The 23,352-nt window shown below is 39.2% G+C and overlaps 1 protein-coding gene across 4 annotated transcripts in view; it reads left to right on the top strand.

Annotated features, from left to right (window-relative positions):
- Positions 1-23,352, top strand: part of carmil3 (capping protein regulator and myosin 1 linker 3) — a 114,244-nt gene that overhangs the window by 34,683 nt on the left and 56,209 nt on the right. For all 4 annotated transcript variants that reach the window (XM_032565975.1, XM_032565977.1, XM_032565979.1 and 1 more), the window contains exons 9-14: positions 3,950-4,025; positions 7,337-7,425; positions 10,208-10,302; positions 12,722-12,808; positions 17,098-17,207; positions 18,877-18,954. In XM_032565975.1, coding sequence (XP_032421866.1) covers positions 3,950-4,025; positions 7,337-7,425; positions 10,208-10,302; positions 12,722-12,808; positions 17,098-17,207; positions 18,877-18,954 — 535 coding nt within the window. The remainder of the gene's footprint in view (positions 1-3,949; positions 4,026-7,336; positions 7,426-10,207; positions 10,303-12,721; positions 12,809-17,097; positions 17,208-18,876; positions 18,955-23,352) is intronic.

Raw genomic sequence — 23,352 nt, 5'->3', positions numbered from 1 at the left:
TCCGGGCGAGAGGCGGGATTCACTCTGGACAGGCTGCCAGTCTGTCGCAGGGCAACACAGAGACATACAGGACAAACAACCATGCACACACACACACTCACACCTAGGGAGAATTTAGAGAGACCAATTAACCTGACAGTTATGTTTTTGGACTGTGGGAGGAAGCCAGAGTACCTGGAGAGAACCCACGCATGCAAAGGGAGAACATGCAAACTCCATGCACAAAGACCCCGGGCCGGGTATCAAACCCAGGACCTTCTTGCTGCAAGGCAACAGTGCTACCAACTGCGCCACTGTGCAGCCCTTATCCTTATCTTATGTTTTATAAATGTTTTGTTCTGAAAAGTTATCTTAGGCTCGTTTTATTTTCCGTTACATCTGTAACTGCGTTGCCCCCAGTATCTGAAATGTTTTCACCTCTTTGATAATATAGTAAACAGACAATATCTTCATTAAGCAAAGTAGTCTAATATTTGTAGAAAATTAATCTTTGTCATTATTGATCCAAAATTTAAACTGGAGTTTGCAGAGTTGCAACATTAAATTAAATTTAAATATTTTCCAATTTTTTTTTTTGATTTATTAATTTCATTTATTTTATTATTTATTTATTTGACATTTGGCAACAAATGGGCAGCGCTTTCTGATTTTAGCTAAATGTAATAAATGAAAACAGAAAAATTGTTAGTAAGAGAAAATACTTTGTCTTGTACCTACATAAAAAAGTGTTTAATGAGATTTTGTTTTTCTGTGAAAATCTTTGGACATCCCTGGTCTAATATGACCAAAATTCTCACCTTGGCTACAAGGTGACACAATTTCAAACTAGGACTACCTTTTCAAAAACACTGCAAGCTGATAAACAATAAAGGGAGATATGAAAATACGGTTCAGCAGTGAGTCATTGCTTGAAACCGCTGCCTGCTTTCGGTTCTTTCTGACATCAGTCCCATTTTTGCAAATTAGTTGAGCTGTATCAGTGAAATGAAGATGTCTGCATCAGATATGCTCCGGCAAATCACAAAAAGCTAAACGTGTCACTGTGCCGCTGCATCGGTGTGTGCCAAACAAGTCCCCATGAGAGTCAGCAGAGATCACTTCACAGATGCACTCCCGTTCAGCTCCGTGACTGCTGCTGTCGCCTTAGAGACGCATCAGTGGCAAGTCAACTCCAAGCCTCGCCCTCCCCTTCCCACCCCCGACGCCGGCTCTCCTCTCGCTTTACTCATAACATCGAGGCAAAACGGAAACCGCATCAGGGCCATCTTGGAAGCTTTTTTCCACTGAAAATAATGTCTTCCTTTTAAGATGTTACTCCCTTAAGCGAAGCGATGTGTCTTTGGGTTGTCAAAGCAAACTGTTAGGAAGTAATCAGCTGTCATTTCAAGGCAACTCTTCGCAGGCCCGAGCCTATTTGTGGCACGCCGCTTTTCCTCTCAACCCCTCTTGTCCTGGCACATTTTCACTCCATCCGTCTCTCTCCCGTCTGATCTCGTTTTGCGTTGCCATGAGTGACGGGGAGATGCTTTTTATTTTCCCGTTGGTTGACGTCCGTCCAAACATTGTCTTTGGTCATTGCTGTTGACTGAAAGGGGACAACTATTTCTGCCTCTCCCATCTCCTCTTGTTATCCTAAATTTACTTTTGACCCATTTTTCTCCGTTGAGTCAGTCAGGGGCCCTACCTGCCACCATTCTGTCTGGCCTCTTGCAGGATGACACCACATTGCAGAGACGGCACAGCAATGCGATTTTTCAGTCAAATTTGCATTTGGACGCATTCGTATGTTCTGTTTGTGAAAACGGCGAAGCCTTTCTGTTTCAGGAAAGTGTTTTGGCGCCTTCTGACATGTCAGTCGTCTCTCTCTCTCTTAATGTGCGCTTTAGCACGTACTAACAGATGCAGGTTTCCAGATTGTCATAGCCTAAGGTTATTTGTTGAACAAAATTTCATCTGGACAACAATGTGTAACCAGTGGCCTAAATTTGTCACCTTCAGGCAGTGAGTCATGCTTAAAGTTCTAGATTTTAGTGTTGATTTATAGCAGCGTTGAAGCATATCCATGTGTTATCAGATGAGCTAGTTCCAGTGAAACCCGGCGACTGTTCTGTCTCTGCAAATTCAGACCCTTTTAGATGCATTGTCTTGACATTTGCCAAAAGTTTTTCATTTTCTTTTTTTCGCTCGACAAAGAGAAAACCATGTGAGAACTCACTCTGTTGTAATTAATTAGCATGGTTCGTTGCCATAAAAAGTTGCAAGCACGTTCCCGCAACAGGGAAACTTTTCTTTCAACCAGCCCGAGTGTCTTATCTCCGGAGCAGCTTCAGAACTGATCGAAGCAAAGTTAAGCCTCTGCTGCACTTCTACTTATCTCGCCCTGTAGGTTGGCGTATCTAAAACGGAAAGAAATTCTGCACATTTTGTGAAACCTCAAGTCAAATCGCATCTAAAGAGTGTGTGAGTATAGTGTGTTATTATTGGAATAAAAAGTGCAAAACAGATTGTCTGGTGCTGATTACCTTTTGCTACTTTTTGGGATGGTATCACCTTTTAGTGTTTTTTTTTAAATTTCATTTTCCAAACCGTTGTGTCTGAGTGCCCTCAAATGGGTTAAATCAAAAGTATCTGAGGGAATATTTGCTGCACATAGAGAGGGGAACTGCAAAATAATAAAATCCGATGAGTAAAGGGCGATGGGGACTTTCGCTCCTCAACTTTACGCATGATACACGCTTATTTTCATCTTGTACATTCAAACCTAACCACTGAGCAGCCCTCCATTAGGTAAGTATCACAGCTTGTCGTCACTTTGTAAAGCTGCCGGAGAGACTTTCACTTCTTGCTCGAAAGCAGTTTATGCATCATTTCCAACCACTGCCTTTTCAGTTCAGTGAGTTTCTAGGCTGTCCTCTATTTACTACACCTCTGAATCTGTCCGTTTTAAAAGGGCTCTGTGTGAGTCATAGCTTCTGCAGCGGCTCGGAAAGATCCCTCTCACTTCTCGAGCTGGTTTAGTTGAATTTGTTTGATTAATTCATAGAAAACAACCCCTGTCGACACTCGCACTGTCGACGTGTACAGTGCGAGTCGCCACACCCCTCGGCTCTGTGAGACAGAGGTCAATTACATGTCCCGCTGTCGGTACGATTCAGCGCTGATGACAGATCTTGACATGCGCTCCATCTGTTCGGGCACAAACACGGACTCAGCTGTTAGTCACAATGGACTGGTATGACGGTTGCGCTTGGTAATGAAACAGGATCGCAGCCTGTAGCTGATTTTACTTCCAAGAGCAGCAGGGATATCTGAAATTCTGTGCCAACTGGACCCTTCCTGACTAGATTAACCTTTTCTCCCTCTCTATTGTTCTTTTATTCTTCCTCCCTATAGCTGCATCTTTCTTCCTTCCTGACTGTGGGCTTCTTCTTCTTTTTCTTCGTGCCTTCCCTGTATATTGGCTACCTGTTTGTCAGATGACGTATAGCCGGTGCAGAGGCAGCACGGTTCTAGTTGGACCTCGGAGAATTCGACAACCCTCCCTCTCCGTTCCTTTAATCCCTCTCAAACGTGCGAATCCGTGCTCTCGGTAACTGTGAATGGTAGCTGTATTTGAGGTCCGTAGCCAGATTCAAAGTGTGGCTTTATTGAATAATCCACTGACCCATCCATCGATCCCCCTCGTCTCCCCTTTTTTTTTTCCCCCCCTGTCTCCTCCACGGTGGAGCTGCAGTATCAGTCTTCTTTAGGAAAGCAACTCCGCCCAGGGTGTTCTCCCTGTCACAATGACAAACTGCTCTTTTACCAAACGGAGAGCAAAGTAAAAGTTTGGCCCAACATAATGGGAATTTATAGATGGTTGACATAAAGTGTTTTTGAGCAGATGGCGTTGGCTAATTTAAACATTTGAATTTTCTATCTAATTTGTGTGTGTGTTTGTTTCTTCCAGGGACTTGGCAGTGATTGTGGCATCCATTGCCTACAACACCTGGTTCACCAAGCTGTACTGCAAAGACATGCGAATAGTAATGAAAATTCAATTTTTTTTCTCCATATATTTATCCATTCCAAACCTTTGCACCAGATGCTGTAATTACCTAGCCTAGACTTATTAGATACTTATCGCTGGCATTATTAATAATTTTATCAATCACTCGATTTTCGGTTTTTACTGTATAATTTCTTCCATGAACAAATAAGAAAACAACAACATATAAATATTTCTAAAAACAAGAATTACTTGAAACAATTTTAAGTCATTGCAGATTTCCTTTTATTTACACAAAAAGAAAATCTTACATACAGGCTTAAATATGTACATACAACCCACTAATATTTTGGGTGGGGGTTTTCAGAGGCTTCAATTCAATTTCAAAACCAGTTTTAATATGTCATGTCTATTTGTGTAGCACATTTCAGCAGCAAGGCAGTTGCATCATGAAAGCATCATGCAGTCATCAATTATGAAACAAGCAACAAACCTGAGCTCCACGGAGCCGGTGTAACGACCTTAGAACTGGGGCGATGTGCTCCTTAATCTTCCTGGTTTTAGTGAGAATGCGACCAGCAGTGTTCTGAATCAGCTGCAGGTGTCTTGACTTTTTTTTAAGTGAAGACACTGTTGCAGTAATCAGTGCGATTAAAGATAAACATTTTGATGAGTTTCTCTAGCTCTTGCTGTGACATTCGTCTTCTAAGCCTGGAAATGTTCTTCAGGTGACAGAAGGCCGACTTTGTTGTTGTCTTCATGTGGCTCTGAATGTTCAGGTCTGAGTCCGTCACCACACCCAGATTCTGGGACTGATCGCTCGTTTCTAGCTGCAATAGCTAAAGCTACGCTCTCGTTCTGGATCGTTCCTCTTTAGGTCCAAAGATAATAACTTCAGTTTTGTTTCTGTTCAGGTGGAGAAAGTTAAGGTAGTCCTTGTATTTTGTTATTTCAACCATCTTATCTAATACAACGGTTTTACTGTTGGCAAAACAGACCCTTACCATGATGCTACCACCACCATGCTAGAGAGTAGGAGTTTGTTTAAAAGCCTGATTAAAATTTCACACATTCATCTTGTCATTGTAGCCAAACAGCTCAACCTTTGTCTTGTTTGACCAGCTTTACTCCAGAAGGCATCTGTATTGTACGAGTGGGCCAATGAAAATTTAATTTGAGCTTGAACGTGTCAATTATAGAGTAGTGCCTTCTTTCTTTCTGCACAAGCTCTCAGACTTCACTCTGAACAGTGGCACTGGCGTTTTGGCAGCTTTCTGGTTGAACATCCACAGTTCCTTTCATCTGAAGGTGACAGATTGGATCTAGTGGCTGAAACTGGGGCACAATAGGTAGTTCCAACATAATCACAATCGCACATTAAAACTGTTTTTTTTAATTACTTAAGCAGGTTGAAACTCGGCCCAACTCTAGTCCGATCAAAAGTTTGTGGGTTAGCCTTAAAAGGCAGGTCTTTGTAAGGAAACCAGACAATTTAAATTGGTTTTCCAGTTTTGCCAAGAAAAGTGATGAACTGTCCAGGAAGAAACATGTCAGTTCTGACAAAAAGTGTGTGATCAAAGTATAGTTCCTAAGGATCATTTAACCAAAAATAACTGGGTTGCTCAAGAGCAGTGGACACATCCAACCAGCCATTTTTGGTTAGTGTGTTGCCAGGAGACTGCATTGTGTCAAATACAAACTTTGGTGCAGATGGGTAAATAATGTTAGTATTTCTGAGGAATAGGGCCTGGCCTCTTAGTTTACGTAAGATAAAATCTTGATGCGGCAGCCTATAAAGACATTTTGGACAATTTCATGCTTTTAACTTTGTGGAACCAGTTTGGAGAAACCTAGAGCACAAAACAAAGTCCATGAAGACGTGGATGATTAGGTTTGGGGTGGAAGAATTGGACTGGTCTGCAAATACATGACCTCACAAAACACATTTTGTGTGAATTAGAGTTGAGACTGTGAGCCAGTCCTTCACGTCCAACATCGGTGTTTGACCTCACTGTTGCGATTCTGGAAGAATAGTGAAAAATTCCCATAAACTCCCTCCTCAACCTTGTGGAGAGCCTTTCTAGAAAAGTTTAAGCTGTGTTAGACATTGTATTTACTGCTAAGGATAATATTTATTGATATGTGGCATAATTGTATAGATTACGTATGGATTAGGGAAAGTTTTACAATAAATTGAAACTTGTGTGCTCAATTCTTCTTTTTAAAAATCCCTTTCAGTATAATCTTTTCATACTTATAAAGAGTCTCTTCAATTACACACAAAAAAAAAACTACATTGAAAACCTTCTTAGTCAGGGCTGCATGTAAGCTTCTGATCTGAATTGATTTTTCTCCTCCAGCCAAAGTTTTATTGCCTTGTGGTGACTCATAGCAAAATGTTTGCATAAAAACATGAATTATGTGTCATTGATGCTGTCCTAGTTAATACACACACCAACCTGAGCCCCTCATTGAGATTTTTTTTACACTCTTATTGCACCTGACGCTTAAAGTCGAAGCCATCGCTGCGTTTCGTAGCTGTGATTTACACATCAAAGTTGAGGCACTGCATTGAGCTATTTTTAGCAGGAAGCTGAAAAATCCAAATTTTTCCTCCTTTGTGGAGATTTTTTTATGTAACTGTTTTGCAGCAAGCGAAGCGGTGCCGTGTATCAAGTTAGAAAATGCATTCGTGCACGACGGTTGATTATTAAGACCATTCAAGGAAGGAAGATTCAATTTGAAAAGCAAAGGCTGAAGAGGACAGTGCCACGCGTTCCAGCTGACTCACTAAGTCATTATTAATTATTTATAGTGCTCGTAGTTTTGGGTTCATACTGAGAGTAACTTTAATTTCATACGTTTACCATAAAACTTGAACTGATTAGACTCGACCAAAACGCTGATTTTGAGTCAGTTTCTTGTTCTTTAACTTCTTCTCTGGAATTGACATTTTTAACTCTGCAAAACTATCTAAATTGCTTTAACAAAATAGCAAAGATGAAATGCACTTTGATTTTGCTACATATTAATTTCTGCTATAATTCTCCATATATTGGTGCTTGACATATCTCAGTTTTCAGCTCTTTAGGTTGTGAGGAATACTTTTCTGAAATGAATAAAAAGCATTAGTCGTCTGAAACATTAGATTAAAAATAAGTTCAAAGGGGATGCAAATGCAATTAGTTTTTAACTTTTCAGATTTTATTATTGCTTTAATGAAAGTACATTATGGAGATAAATCACTACCCTCACCCTAGTTTCTGTATGTGCATCAAGGCCGACTAGTTTTTTTTTTCCCCCACCAGAAAACCTCAGCCACAGATTGTGCTTTGCATTTTTCAACAGGGGTCAGAGGTGGTGGACCAGATTCTGCACACGGTCAGCAAGTCCAACAGTCTGGAGGAGCTCACGCTGGAAAACGCTGGACTTAAAGCGTAGGTTTCCACTTCCCTGAAAAATGACCAGCCTACCCTGTCAACTTTTTTCGCTGAGTCCAATTTAATCTCTTCTATTTTCTCTTGCACCTTTACCTCTAAAACACTCCTCCTATTTCCCCCCTGTTCTTTTACTCAAGCCTTTCTCTCTTTCCTCTTTTATCCCATCTTGTCTTACCTCACTCTCCCCCTTTTCTTTGATGGCCTGACCTTTCCAGTCTAGTCTCTTCTCACTCTTCCCCGTCGCTCACCTCCGTTCAGCCTCGGTCTTTCATCCAGCAAAGCTCCGATAAAGCCTCCCTTCTGCCTTTTGATGGCGAACGCGGTGTTTATCTGCCGAAATTACTGAGAAATCGCGAGCAATAGCTGGCAGTACCGTCCACCTGCGGGGCAATGCTGCTAAGACTTAGCAGGGCATTTTTCTTATTTAGCATTAATTGAGATGAATTTGCTGCCTCAGGGAGAAATAATTTACAGCCTCATAAAGGTGCAGGGTTTTATATTTTCCTGGTAGTTGCGCTCTTCGAATGGGAAAGGCAACCGGCCTTGCAGTAGAAGTGCATCAAAAAACACTCCTGCCCTCAAAAACAACAACAAAAATCTATTTTCAGTTGAATAGTGAAATTACATGTCACATATAAAGTCACGCACTAGCATCCTGAATTTAAGTCTTATCTTAATTTGGGAGCTGAAAGGGTTATTAAATAAGAAATGCAACACAAGTAGTGCTCATAGTTTATTTTTATCTTTTTTTTTTTGTCTCAGACAGGTTAAACCTTTACTTTAGCAAAAATAAACCTAATTAGGTTACCTCAGTCATGCCATATCAACAATAAGCAGCAATACCTGAATATGTGTTCCAAATGTACACCAGTACATTTCCTTCCACATTTTCTTTTAAAACTGCCTGAAGATTTAGGGTTGCTGTGAGTCACTGGATGAATATTTGGTGGCATAACCCCATGTTTCTGAGAACCGCTTCATATCTGTGTTGCATGGAGACGACTGACTTCTGGCACCTTTGATTGGGCCACATTCCACAGTTCCTCCATTTCTGAGATTATCCTCAGAAGCAGCATCTGTGAAGTCATTCCTACTAGTTTTCTATTGGATTAAGGTCTGGGTATTGGGCTGGCCACTCCATAACATTAAACTTGTTGGTTTGAACCCAAGGTGTTGCTCACTTACTAGTCAGTTTGAGTCCATTTTCTTGTTGACTTGCCCTTTTCAAAAGCATTTTGCAAAAATGACCTCTTCTTGATGTATTCAGTCTGATCTCCAATCCACAAAATGCAAGAAATAGGCTCAACAACACTGTATGAGAAACATCCCTATATCTTGTTGCTGCTTGCAGGTTGTCTCTAAAACCCAGAATTAAGTTTCGTCAGCATAGACAGACCGTCTGCAGAGCGTAGCATGAGATTAAATAAAACCATGCAGCCATATTTGCAAAGCGCTTCAATATATTCCATTTTAATGGCAGTGATACCTACGTGTGTTATGAATGGTCCATCCAAGTTGTGTTAAATTTTTTTGACAGATCAAGTACCCACCTAAAAAAATCTAATTACCTACATCAGACCAAATGTTTGGATGCAAATTCAAACTGATTCCTGAAGATAATGCTTAATATGTTCACTTTACCATAAAATAAATTATTACATAAATAATCATGTCAGAACACATCTCTTTCTTGCTTTGTTTTTTTTTCTTTGTCAACTTAACCTCCTCTGGCTTTAACAACAGCATTGCAAACATAAATATGCAAACTATTGCTCTCAGGTTGTGCAAATTTTCTCAAACCTAAAACAAAGCCCCTTTTTGTCAACAGCGATGGTCTGGCAACATTGATGCTTACCTAAAGGTGAACTGAGGACATTATGCTTAGCAATGACAGAAAAAGAGTGTGATGACACAGAAAGCGCATCCCGAAACCCACCAAATTCACGCCGGATTTTAAGGCATAGTGAAAAGGAATTGGAAGTTGCTTCCAAACTTGTGGGGTTGGCAATGCATGCTACAAATCGCACATCTAGTGACTTCTTGATGCTTAAATTTCTGTGGTGAAAAAATTAGCATAATAGACTCTTGAATGGATGACACAAAATATTGCTTATAGGAGTTTTTATACATTTTATTTTATTATTTCGACTCGCCTGGAAGGTTTTTTTAAGCCTGTATTGTATAATTGATTTGTTATGGCACTTGGGGATAAACGATCTATACAAAAGTGTTGGCAAACAACAGCCACGAACGAGCATTAGCATTCATTCCGAGTTCAGTCTTTGGCCAGCAGACAAATATAAATTCCAGTGCCGTCTGTCCTTTAAGCTCTGTGAGAAATGTTTGATCCTTCGATTGCCGTGCTTTCACCGTTTGAAAGTTTCAACCTAATTCCTATTTTTGGCTCGATCTAAGTTTGTTTGTATTTATCGAAGTTATTGAAACTGGAACTAAATGGGGACAGTAATCTCTCCGCAGGTGGGTCAATACGAGAAATGCAAACGACAAAAGCGGGAATTGTTTTGACGGATACTTGTTTGAGGAGAAATGTTTAAAATAACAGAGTTGACAGCCATGCTCAACTTTTCCATGTTTTAGGTGAGATAGATTTTTAGACAAGTGCTAGTGTTAAAGCCGCTTTATTACAATGCTTGGACCTTGTGGATGTGTGAAAAAAAAAAGTGACCTCAGAAGTTCGGCTTAATTCAGTTGCTGAAAGCAGGAGGGAACTTACTGTTTTCCAGGGAATTCAATTTCCTGTTTCTCTTGTTCTCTCCAGGGATTTTCCACAGAAGATGGCGTCGGCTTTATCAGAGAACCCGGCCTCCGTGATTCACTCCCTCAATCTGGCTCATAACACACTTGACAACCAAGGTAGCGACTCAGTGAACTCATTCTCCCTCCCACTGACTCCTCTCTGAGGGCACATCCTCTTGTTCTTTGGCTATTACTTCAGCAAAGCTTTTGTTTGCTTTCAAAGAACCCTGAATCAATCACTGTCCTTGCAGCTCCCTCACTCTCGGCGTTCCTCCCATCCACCTTTCATTGTGTTTGATTATCTGTGCTTCTCATGATAAAAGGCTCTTTCTTTTTCTTTTTGTCGCCACAGCGGAAACTTTTTTGTTTCGTTTTGCGTGTAGAAATAAATTGCTATCTTATGGTGCATGCACAGGCGATGAACACAAAGAGGTGGGACATATGGGAAAATGATCCTATTCAGATTATTATTTTTTTTATCATGACACTGTGAATATCACCAAAAATCTATAACTTCTTAAATAAAAGCATAATCTGGAAGTAATTTCCCTGCTGGGATGAATAAAGTACTTCTATTCTATTCTATTCTATAAACAAGGTCATAGCACACTTTTAAAATATGTTAATGTGTTTCTGCCATTTTACCAGCATGTATAAAGCCCAACTAATATTTAATAATTAGGCACCAGGCGATTATGACATTGTAATTTTATGACAGTCTTGAGTAAAAATACCACAACAAGATGGTGTTAGCAAGAACATTTAAAGCAAAAATGCACAACATAATTTTATAACAATACTACATGGTGACTATTAGAGTTATAGTAAATCAATCAATCAATCAATCAATTTACCTCCATATTTTATAAACTCATGACAGTGACTCGCTAAATAAATGTGTTTATTTTAGCTAACATTTTAAATTCAGAGGTCAAACTGAAAATGTAATAAAATTTGAAGTCAGCCCTGTAATAGCTTTGTTCTTATAGCAATGCCTTATTGTGAAAACACAGTTTATTTCTCTAGCATAAAAACTCAAATGAACACATATCTAAAACACTGAGGATTGCTGACAGTGTTTTGAAGGATTCACCAAAACTTTTTGCTCGCTGTTTTTTTAACGCATTAATTTCTTTGGAAATATTCTAAAACACCAGTCTGCCCCCTCCACTAATTAAGGTTTTAGCTCATAGATGCGCCATGTTTCACCTATAAACAAGTAAACATGCAAGTGTAGATGATATCATTACTGTAACAAGCATTAAGCAGGAAGTAAGGGGCGAGTGGACACAGCTGCATAAGAGAGAAAAATCAGCGCATTAGCTGTACTGTGGTCTAAGCTAGCTAGAGCTAGCAGAGCTAACAAACCATTTTCTGATTTGTTAGGCTAGCATGTTAACAGGTCCAAGCTAAAAAAAAATGCCTACAAATAACAAAAGCAGAACCCCAGCTTTGTAATGTTGTTGTCGTTTTGCTCTGGTTTAATTGACTCGATAGTAACGCTAGCGCATCTGACCAATCGTTGCATTCACGACTCTCCTCAAAATGTTGTTTTGTTTAAATGGATTTTGGGAGCCTCTGCCTCGGGTGACCCTGTGATCTTGCTTCCTCGGCGGATCCTCAACCCGTTCTGATCCCTCACAATCTATCATCCTTGTATTGCTTACCCCTACAAGGAGACACTGTTGGGCTTTGTGTAAGCCAGAGCCAGGCTTTCACACGAAGGCCACCGTCCCTCATTAGCTAATTTATATCCCTCCGTCTGACACTTGTCACTTCCACTTGCCTCAGTGGATTCCTTGCGCTCACATGTATCAGCCCCCTGGTGTGTCGCCATGTGTTTATGAGTATTGACAGTGTGCAGGCCTTTTTATTGTGATTACAAATGCAACACAGCAGCAGCCACTAAATAAGATGCATGATCACAAAAAAGCTAAGGATCACACAGGGATCCTGAGCATAAAAATAAACAGATTTTTAATAAGGAAGAGGCTTTTATGTGTCCATCGTGATTGCTGTAGATTAAGAAAAAAAAAAATCAATTGAAACTGTGTTACGTAATTTGGCTTAGCACATGGTCTGCGTCTGGCTTCATCCACTGCCTGCAGAGGAAAACAGAGATAAAAGTAATTTGACACCCGCTTTTATGCATGTTTATTTTATTTGATGATTTAAAACATAAATACACATTTCTCTTTGAAAAATATCTCTTTAGCTGACAATTTTGATAAGTCTTAAGTATTTTTGTTTTACCTTGATTATTTCACCGTTTCTTCCGTATAATCAGATGCATAATTCAACTTTATTACATTTTTAACTGATTTACGTTTTTCAGCACACGCTACTTGGCATTCCTTTCTTTTTTTTCCTGTGTTTGAAATGTTTAAGATGCAAGGAGATATTTAAATTGAATAAGTCCTCCTTCTTTCTGTGTATTATTTCTGTGTATTTCTGTGTAATAATACACATCTTTTTTATTAAATGGAGGCCCTTTCTCATCTTTTCTCTTTCCCCTCCCCTCCCTGTCTTCATCCAGGAGTCTCCAACCTAATTCAACAAGTCTGCCGGCTCAACAAAGGTCTACGACTCCTAAATCTCTCCAAGACCTCTCTCTCCTCCAAGGGTAGGCATAGCAGGGCCTTGAGTCTGACCTTGTTCACTGGGACATCGCTGAGCTCTCTTAAACGTAATGAGACGTGTCACAAAGTTGAGGGTGGGAAAAAAGGTCTACTGATCCACAGCAATGCCTCAAATACTTTTGGTTTGCCCCTTTTTCGCACAGATTAACAGACCCGTTTACATATGACTCATCTTCAAAATGATATTGGGGTCAGAATTATAAGCAGTGTTTTTTTTATTTATTTATTTTATTTAATGCCAGATGCGATTGTAGGCAGTGCCCCAGTTGCTTTTATCCTCAACAATACGACCATCCTCGAACAAAATCGTTGATTCAAAAGGATTATATGTGTGCAAAAGCAAATTCACGTATATTCTTGTTAATAGCCCTCTTTTTTTAGATTGTTATATTTCAAGCCATTTTTAAAATCTTCTATAGCATTTGTAGATCTATTAATTTGACATTTATTATTTCCATAGAAATATGCAAAAGAATAGCTGCGATGATTGTCATGAATAAAAATAGTGCACCTTTGTTAATGTCATTTACAGTTAAATGAGGGTTTAAGCAGCATTATAACATAAATGTGTTTCTATTTCTCTCTAGTACATAAGGTAATAAGGGTAAAGTACTTATATATATAGTCAGTATATATTTAATTATATATAGTGTTTACTGCATCTTTTTAACTTTCAAATGTCTCAACTAATTGTAGTATTACTCAATCAAAAGTTAGAAGCATGGTGTAATAAAATTATTCTTAAAAGTACTTTTCTTTTTATTTGTGTTTATTTTCAAAAAGCTACTCGACTAAATGTAAGTTATTAGCTCTTATCCACCTCTGCTTAGATAATTTATCAATGTAATATGTACTGTATATCTACATTACGTGTTGCAACAGATACTAAGCACCTAATAAATAAAACAAGGCAAAACAAAACAGTTCATATTCCTTTATTCATTCAAATTTTAGCAATCTGCATTAATAAAAATTTTAATATTTGACACATTTTTTCAAATTATAAACTCAGCCTAAAGGGAGAAACGGTGTGGAAAAACTACAGATGGCGATTCAATAACTTTTAGAAGTTTAATCGGTAGCAATGACTTAAAGGAATCTTCCTTTCATCAACCTTTCATTCATCCCAAAGGAGGAATCTTTCAACCTTATCTGTGAGTTGCGTCATAGAGAGTTTAAATTCAGACACACTTTGAGTGAGGCTGGCTTCAGGTTTAAAAAGACAAGTTTGAGAGTAAAAATGTATAATTGACATCTGGATGTGTTATACCAAGAAAGAAATAAAATGAGACACCTTACTGGGCTTATACATTTTGCTAAAGTCTTAGCATTGCTTCAAGATGCCAGGAAGTTTTTTCTTTTTACGATTCTACTAACACATTTCTTTGACCTGTCATGTAGCACCTTTTGTCTTCTTTCCTTAGTTCTGTCTATCAGTAGATGAAGGTTTTTGTGTGATGTGTGCAGAGGTGTAGGTGTGATCTTCGATTCTTTAAAGCTTTTTGATTCCTTGTCATGTGGATGGCCGGCCTTGTTTGATTGAAGCATTTTTGACGATGCCTGCTCTGTGTACGGCATTATCCTGCAGAGCAACGTTTAAACATGGCTGACGTCAAAGCCAAAGATGTGTTGTGTCCAAGAGGAGACAGACGATTGATTTGGAAATGTTTTTCCCATATTTTTGACCGAGTCCTGTAGCGTTCTGACCCAGTTTCGGTCGTGGTTGCAGAAGCAGCTCCTCTTTTGCAGCTTTTCTTCGCTGTATTAAAGTTTGTGAACATTCACTGTTGAACATTTCTGTTAAATCCCACAACAACATCTCAATAGGGAGCAGGCACTAAACTGGACAACTGTCTCACATTTCAGTCCTTCTCTCTCTTTTTTTTAAGAGTCAATTTGTTGTAGATTTGCTGTGGTTTAAGACAGCTGACTTGTTGCATGAGTCACATTAAGTGCTATCCAATTGATAGCTTTATTTTTGACCATAAAGACCATAAAGTTGAAATCCCCAAACAAGTTGTTTACTCCAGGCCCAGATCCCTAAATGCTCTGAGTCACTGACATCTGATTGGGTGACAGTAGTTTACCTGATAGAGTAAAGTGGATTTCATTGGCTCACTCAACTGAACCAAATTTAAGGGGCTAGAAAACAAGTCAACATCATCCCTTCTCCAGCAATAGATGCTTATCGGTATCTGATGTTTATTCTGTTTAACACCAATTGGGTCTCATCTATCTAAAGGGCATTGCCTAAAAAGCCATGTTTTGTTCAGACATGATTTTGCAAATGTGAGTCATGTAGGTTCTGTTAAGGGACAAGAAATGGCACCTCATGCAAAATGACACCTTTTTTGCTAATACTCAGAGCATTTGTCTTTCATGTTTTTGAAAATAAACCCTGTCCTTTTTCTGTGAACATTGACTGTCCTAGTTTGAGTATTTTCTTGTTCTTTGTAAAACAATGGATGACAGATTGTTTGAAAATGGTCTTGCAGCTCTCCCCATGATGATTGCAAAAAAAAGACCTCTCTGCTCTCTGCGGTGCTTGACATAGTGTTCACAATCACACGCACAATTTTTCATATCAACACAAAGTCAATGACTCTGTCTCACATTTCTTAAAGTTGATCAAGTGTCTGTTAAGCAAATGTATTCACCCACTCAGTTTTTCTTCATCTTTCTGCCCCGGATGCAGTTTTGCTGTGCGTCTTCACACAGCGGATTAAATAAATGCAATATTTAAGGCTAAAGGTGTCGCGTGTGTTGCAGATAGTGACCCTGACACCAAGTTAACGTGTTATAAATGAGACTTTTTTAAAAGCCAGCAAGAACAGACAGTGATTCAGCAGGATGCAGTTGGTATGACCTTGAGTTGTAGTTGTTGGCGTGACTTTGGAGAGGCTGACGACTTTTTGCTGAATATTTATAGATCTCTCTCTCTCTCTCGCTCTCTTTTCCCCCTCCTCTTCATTTTCATGTGATTCTTAAACACCTACAGGACAGTGCCTTTTGAGTTCAATGCTTCTACATTTAGTCAGAAGACGACCATCAACTTTAATGTATTTCAATGGAATTTTACTTGATAGAACAGCAGAAAGTAGTGATTAATTGTGAAGCGAGCCAAAAAGGATGCATGGCTTTCAAAGTTGTTGTTTTTTTTCCAGAGACAATTTGAAAAGGTCATGTCCTGTATTTGATCAGTGCTTTGTAAAACCAGCTTGGCTCATATAGAGACTGCTCTAAATGAGCAGTCTCTAGATTATTTGTTGGAGAGCCTCCATCAGCGTACGCTTTCACGTTTTGCTACAGATTTTTAGTTGGAGTTCTGTCTGGACTCTTACTGGGTCATTCTAACATATGAATATCCTTGGATCTAAGCACTGTAGCTCTGTTTAGGATCACTGTCCTGTGTGGAAGTTGTACTTTCAGCTCAGGACCTTTGCAGCCTTTAACAATCTTATTTTTTAGGGGTTACCCCGGTTTCAGCCCCATGTATCTCCCCCTTCATCTCCTGACAGCTTACAGTGCTGATGTAGAAAAGCGTAGACATGACATTTTCTTCAACCTCAATATTTATTAGTCTTGTCCATAAAATTAGTGGTTGTAACAGGACAGAATGTAGAAAGACGGTGTACGTGTGCGCCAGAAAAACAGCATGTACACACTTTGGCGATAAAGTCGGGTCATCTTGATGGCTTTCTAACGTTCCCCCCGCTCACAGCAGCTGATGACTAGATGGATGGTGGGGGGAGGATTAGACTCTTTGTCCCCTCTTCCCATCATTTCCCTCATAATCGCTACAAATTAAGGGATGAGGAGCTTAGCGCCTCATCTGCTTTCGAGCAACACGTGCCATATCTGCCTTCTAGCACAGATGCTCTTTGAAGCAATAGAATGGGCAAAGTGCGCTTCCTGCACCTGCTGCTGAGGGCCCACGATGATTCCCTTACTGTATTGTGTTTTTGTGCAACGAGGCGTACTTCAGGCCTTTGATCTGACCTTTGTTTTGGGTCAGGGTACACTCTCAAAGTACAATAGAGAGAATAGGTTTTTTATAGCTCCTTTCTTATGAAAACTTATTAAAAAAAACTCCTTTTTAGTTGTTTCTTTTCACCCATTTTGCCTCTTTAATCCATTTTGACGCTTTATAATCTACTGTTACTTATTGCTCACCAACAGAGTATTAAAATTGTCACTTAAAATGAAAAGGAATGTGAGTCAGTCCTTGGCTTGCTAAATGATGCATCCCTTCATTTCTGTTTTATTCCACCAGGTGTTGTTTCATTGTCTCAGGCTCTGTGTTCAAGTGACGACTACTCCAACTCTCTGCTGCACCTGGACCTCAGCAAGAACCCCGGGGTTCTGTCTGGAGAGGACGCCACGGTAGGTGACTCTTATCAAGCTACATGGACCATGTCTGCTGTTTTATGGAGTTTTTTTGTCGGGAAAAGCTGCATAGAAACTGCAATACAGACCTGCTAATATTGGCATCTCAGACTAAACAAGAAGCATGTCTGACAAATTTCCAAAACTTTAGAGTTGAAAAATGTACCATAATTTATCCCAGGTAACACTGAGAATCACTGCAGGCATCTCAGTCTGCCCAATATTTGCGTTTTTTTTCCCCTCACTATACCAAAGAAGATTCTTCTAGCTTTCTTACATTACTTCTGGCAATATTGTGGAAGCATCACAAGTGAATCACCCAGTCAGTTCACCGTGTCTGCACAGCGTCTACAGACTGATCTTCTGAAGCTCAGCTGTGCTTCAGCTGCTTTAGTTCCCTTTGGAAGCCTCCATCTTTAGTTCCCTCTCTCAGTTTTTGAGAACAAACTGTATTAAGGGTCCTGCACCACAAAACAGTTGATCTCAAATCAGTAAATTTTTCTGGGGTGTTGTTTGAACAATCAGAATCGCTAATTGACTACAGCATATCAAACAAATTATGCAGATATGTGTTTTTGGGTATGTCTGATTAAGTGTTGCACCTATAGTACCTTGCAAATGTAATCATGCTCCTTGACTTCAGATGTATTTGTATTATTTCATAAAAAATTTATGTAAAAGACCAACACAAAGTATAGTCCTCATCCATCACTTGTAGACAGGATTTGTTGCAGCTTTTGTTTTTTGCCACTCTTCCATAAACATCACATTAGTAGCTCTTAGAGGCTAACGCTTGGAACATATCGTTTTATAAAAAATCAGCTTCTGCCAAACTTTCTCCCTGTTGTGTTCCTTTCATCAAACTTATCTGTTTGTTTGCCAAAAAAGGTCTGGTTCATTTGGGGAGGCGTGAATGCGCAATCGATCTCTGATGCGGACAAAAAAACCCGAAACTCTGGTCCGCCTGAAAACCTAGGCGGACTAATTTAGGTCTTGGCTTTTGTTGAAGTGAATTCTGGTGCGGTTCAAATGCGTACTGTATGTGAAAACCGAGCGGACTGGAGACCGCTCCAAAAGCAGGAAGCTGACTGTGGCGCAGGTCATTCTGGGGAAATGCAACCAAAACAAACACGAGAGTTTAGCGCTAGCAGGAAAAATAGCTACTGGTGTTTTACAAAAGACAAGAGAGAACTACAACCACAAAATCTGACGCTACTCCATTTTTGCTTACATTTTGCAAAAATGAAAGTTACGTTCTTGTTGTCTTCAGAGATTTTCTTATTGTTTCCTTCAGTGGTTCTTGGTGCAGCGCCACCCCAGGCCAGGAGGTGAACAGGTTTTGTTCAAAGGGTTTGGTTCTGTTGGTCCTCAGTCGAACAGAGACTAACAGACTACCAGGTGTGAAAACACCCTAAATTGGACTCGACTCACAGCTGTTGTCAGTTCTAAAGACAGCCGATTTAACTGGTTTTCATTTTATGGTCTAAAAATATGGGGGCTGAAAACACGCCACACTGTATTCCAGTTCAAAACAATGTGCTACTTTGTGTTATATAAAATCCAAATAAAATATGTTGAAGTTTGTTGAATACACCTGCATTATCTTTTAAAAGTCTTTAGTGCATTAATTGCCTGAAACACATCATTTGTTTTTCTTCCTCTGCAGAACCTGTACCTGTTCTTGGCCCAGCCCAACTGCCTGGTCCATTTAGACCTGTCAGGGACAGACTGCACCGTGGACTCGGTTTGTACTTCCTTCCTCTTTTATTTTTTTTTACAGTCTCTGTCCTCCCAGAGCTGTCTGATTTCATCTCCCGGTACGGGATTCAGGCCAAGAAAAGTGAGGGGTCTACTGTCCTGAATGCAAATAGCACCATCATGCAAAAACCTCGGTTGACTTTGTTATAGAGCCGTTCTGTGAAAGCTCCAAGGAGGCACCGCCTCGAAAATCTGTAGCCGCTCATGAATTATACTGATGTCTTTTATGAAACTCGTAGTGTTTTTTATATATATATATATATATCTCTAAGGCAAAGTGACAAAGTTGTTGTTCCTGAGCTTACAAATCTGCGCGCCAGCAGCGTCTCACCCCATTAGCAGATTGGCTAACAGCTGACGGGGTGCGAGTGCGTTCTGTCTGAGAAGAGTTTAGTAACTGTCTGTGAATGTGTCTGCCTCCGTATGTCTCCGCCTGATAAGGCCTTTCGGATTGTGTCACTGTTTTCATTCAAGACAAAATGTCAGCTCAAAGCGGGAGTCGGTACGTTCTGGCGTCTTTATTTTTCGAAGGCATTATGGGGAGAGTAAAAAAAGATGTCTGACTCTACTTAAGAGGTCGCGTTTATTGTTCACCCTTTCCTCGCGTCTGTTTTATGAGTGCCGTGTTAATGCTGATGGCACACAGCACAGGCGGCTCGATTAAGTGATGAAGATGGATGTTGTTTTTTTGTTTTTTTATCCTGGTTGTTTTCATATCGGCGTCGGCTGCAGGGACAGTTGAAACCAAAGGTTTACATACACCAAATGTATGCCTGTTTTCTCATTACCAATCACAAACCGTTTTCTTTTTTTGGCAACGTTATAAACATAAAAACAAATCAAGAGTTGATGTTGTATAAACTGTTGGCTATGTAGATGCAAATATTTATACAAGATTAGGCGTTGTATATGTAAGACTAATTCTAAAATCAAGTTATTCATCAGAAATTAAAAAGTTTTGTTAGTGCTATTTGGTCCAAACATCAAATTATTGATTCAGATAAATTATATCGTTTTAAGAACAAAGCCAATATTGTAAGGCGTTCCGAAAACAGGAGGAAAGTTTTCAAATGACTTGAAAAGTAAATGTTCCAAGTTGTTGGTGAGTAAAGCAAAAAACACAACGACCACTATCCAAATTAAATTATTACTAGAGAAATTCACGTCAGGTTTATTTTATCAGTGTGTGGAAAAGTAATATATTCTCTGCTTGGTTTTGATGTGGCTTAGTCAAAGCCTGGACTTGGATTTCTTTGAGATGGGATAACCTCAAGAAAAAGAAAGCTCTATTGTATTCGAATTATAGCAATTCTGCCAAGAAAAGTGTTGCAGCCTTCCTCCGCGCTGATATAAAACACTCCTTGTGGATGTTTAATGGAAGCTGGTGCTGCCAAGGGTGGCAAAGCCATTTATTGGGTTCAGGAGGTCAGCATTTTCCCGTAGTTTTCCCTTTGGACAGCCTTTCCAATTTATAAAAAAGGAAATTATGATTTGAAAAACATATTTTGTATTTCCTCAGGTTATCCTAAAATGTCATGAAATATTAAATTTGCTCACTTTACACTGTATTTAATTTCAACCTGGCATATATTTATTCATTTTAAAGTGTGAGTAAAGGTCAGTGAAAAACAATTTATTTATTTATTTTTGTTATGTCTTCAATGCAGCAGCCAACCTCATTCTTTGTTCGCAATGCTTTGATATATTTTTGGCCAATAATACTGTAAAAAAAAATGACACATGATTGATGGCTGTCAACAGTATTGATTTTGGCTCGTCTTTCTGCAATACCTTCGAAATTGAATGCTTTAAACGTAGCACCTCTTGCTCGTGCACACTGTGAAAAGATATTTCTTTTGTCTTTTCCTGAATGCTATTTGATTCTAAAAATTAATAAGTTAAGCAGTCTCCATATACAATTCAAACCACATGTTTACATACATCAAATAAAAACACATCTTTTCTTCTTACTCCCTGAAGCTAAACCAGATTTACATCAATTACAAATCATTTCTGTTTGCAAAATGCCAATTATCTAATTCTTATATATTTTATTTTTTACTCTATTTTTGAAGTTTTATCTTAAGAAAAAAAACCCAAATACAGTTTGGAGTTATTAAACTGCAAACAAACCCTTTATTTAAGCACCATTAGGAAACTCTAAAGTAGGCGTTAGCTTCAGCGCTAGCAGTGGCTAATGGTCTTGGTTTACAAATTATTTGTATTTTTTCTGTCCCTGTTTCATTGTACTAGTGCCAGGGAAATGGTTCTGGAAACGGGGAGACTTCAGAAGTAATCCAGAGGAAATCAATAAGTAGTTTCAGAAGGGGTGTAACGATACATCTAACTCGGGATGCAGGGTTGCGCTAAATTGAGGGTTAGCTCAACTTGGAGCTAAAACACATACAGTGAACACAGAATCTACAGAAAGACGACTCCAGGTGAGGTTTCACAAATGGTTACATTGTATTTTGTGTTTTCATATAAAAATATCTCATGGCCTGAGATCCTCTGACAACTCCAGTACTAACCTAAACCTGTCCAACTAAAAATAATATAAAACTGGAAACTGTTTCAAGCCAGGCTGGCTGAGCATTCATTATTATCTTACCCGTACGCACAGAAAGGGACAATAAGAGGGGGAAAACAAACCTCCAAAATTCACTGAAAATGTTCAGTGACAAGAAGCATGCTGCTGTTATAAAAGATAAATGGATTTTACTCAGTTTCACGCATCCTAACCAGAGGTGCTAATTAATGTGGACTGTGCTGTAAATACGAACGTAGAAAATCCTTTTTGGCTTCAAAAGGTGTGTGTAAATACACAAATCAGAGAAAAGTCTGCACTTACAGCAAACCGTAAACACAAATATAACGAGCTATTATTGAAGAACATCTACACAGATACAGGCGAAAACAAGAATGAACTGTTTAAGCATTTTTTTATGGAAGCACTGACATGAAAGTTGTCGGTAAAAAGGTATAGAAAGCCAAGAAGCTAGCTAAAATCTGTCAGCGTTTAGAAAGCATTGATGTTGCTAAATGAAAATTAATATTAGTGGGCTTAATGTAAACTAAGGACCATAAAGAGATTGCCTATTCAGTAAAAATGCCCTAATTTTGCAAAACAATATTAATGGGAATGTTTACAGCTACGCAATTTAACTTTGTGAATGTTAAAATGAGCACAGTTAGTTCCCTAGCCGCATACAAACAATAGTCCCAACCACATAGTTGAGAAAACTGCTAATTGGTTTGGGAGAAACAAAGCAAAACTACGAGAGTGTTCAAGTTAGTCACCTGACTTGAAAATCCAGGGGAATGGCCAAAAAGATTTCAAGATTTGCAGATGGTTTGTGTGGAAGAATGGGTCAAAATGACAACCGAGCAAATACTGAGAGGCTTTCCAGAAAGTATTTGATACTTTATGGAAATTCTGCAAATGCGTGCAATATGTTTTCCGAACGTCATTCCAACTTCATGTGTTGAATTAATTTGCTTTGATTTAGTAATATTTGCAATATTAGGTAGTTGCTAACATCTGATGTAAATCTCAGTTGCGTCATTGGAAATATTTAAACGTTCTGTAACATGGATAACTAACTGTTCACATAAACATTGAAACCGTGACGTTTCTTTCTGATGGATTTTTTTTTGGTTTCACTGTAAAAAAAAATTGTCCCAATGGGTTTAACTGCTCCAGGTCTTCTAGTTTTCTGTGATTTGTTTGTTTGCTTCTCCTGCAGCGCCTCACCTCACACTTTAAACACCCCATTAGAGAAGAAATTGTCAAGCAGGAATACGTTTCACAGAAAAATAGCCCGCCCTGGGAAACCAATCTCCCTTTAATGTGGGGCACAGATTTTGTTTTGAATTCATTCGGGGATTTTTTTAAATATTTTCTCAAACTCGCTTCTCTCCGGGATCCGCTCGTCTTGTCGTGTCCTCCATTTTCATTTCATTCACCCTTGAGAAGTCCCAGGGAAACTCATCTTTTTTTTTTTTTTTTTTCGGTGTTAGCATCTTAAATTGAATTACTGATAAGCTTCTGATTTAAATCTGCATGCGTGTTCAGGCGGTGGCTGGTTAGTGATGCTGCGTGATGGATCACGTTGTCAGGAAATACCTGAACCTGTCCGATACTGTAACCTCTCACTAATGACGAGACGCTCCCTTTTTTCTTCTTTCTCTCTCTCTCTCTCTCTAAGCGTTTAATGTTGTCCTCTTGAATCCAACAACCACATTCGGGTCATTTTGTTCTAAGAGTAATTGGCTCCCTGTTTCGTTCATTTAAAGTTCTTTATCTAAAGCTGACCAAAAACCCTCACAAGAGGAGTGCTTGATTTAATACGCCCATTGATAGATTAACGATAGCATTATAGGT

This window comes from Xiphophorus hellerii, chromosome 6 (genome assembly GCF_003331165.1).
Source record: "Xiphophorus hellerii strain 12219 chromosome 6, Xiphophorus_hellerii-4.1, whole genome shotgun sequence".
Taxonomy (NCBI): domain Eukaryota; kingdom Metazoa; phylum Chordata; class Actinopteri; order Cyprinodontiformes; family Poeciliidae; genus Xiphophorus; species Xiphophorus hellerii.
This window is presented reverse-complemented; position numbering and strand designations above follow the sequence as displayed.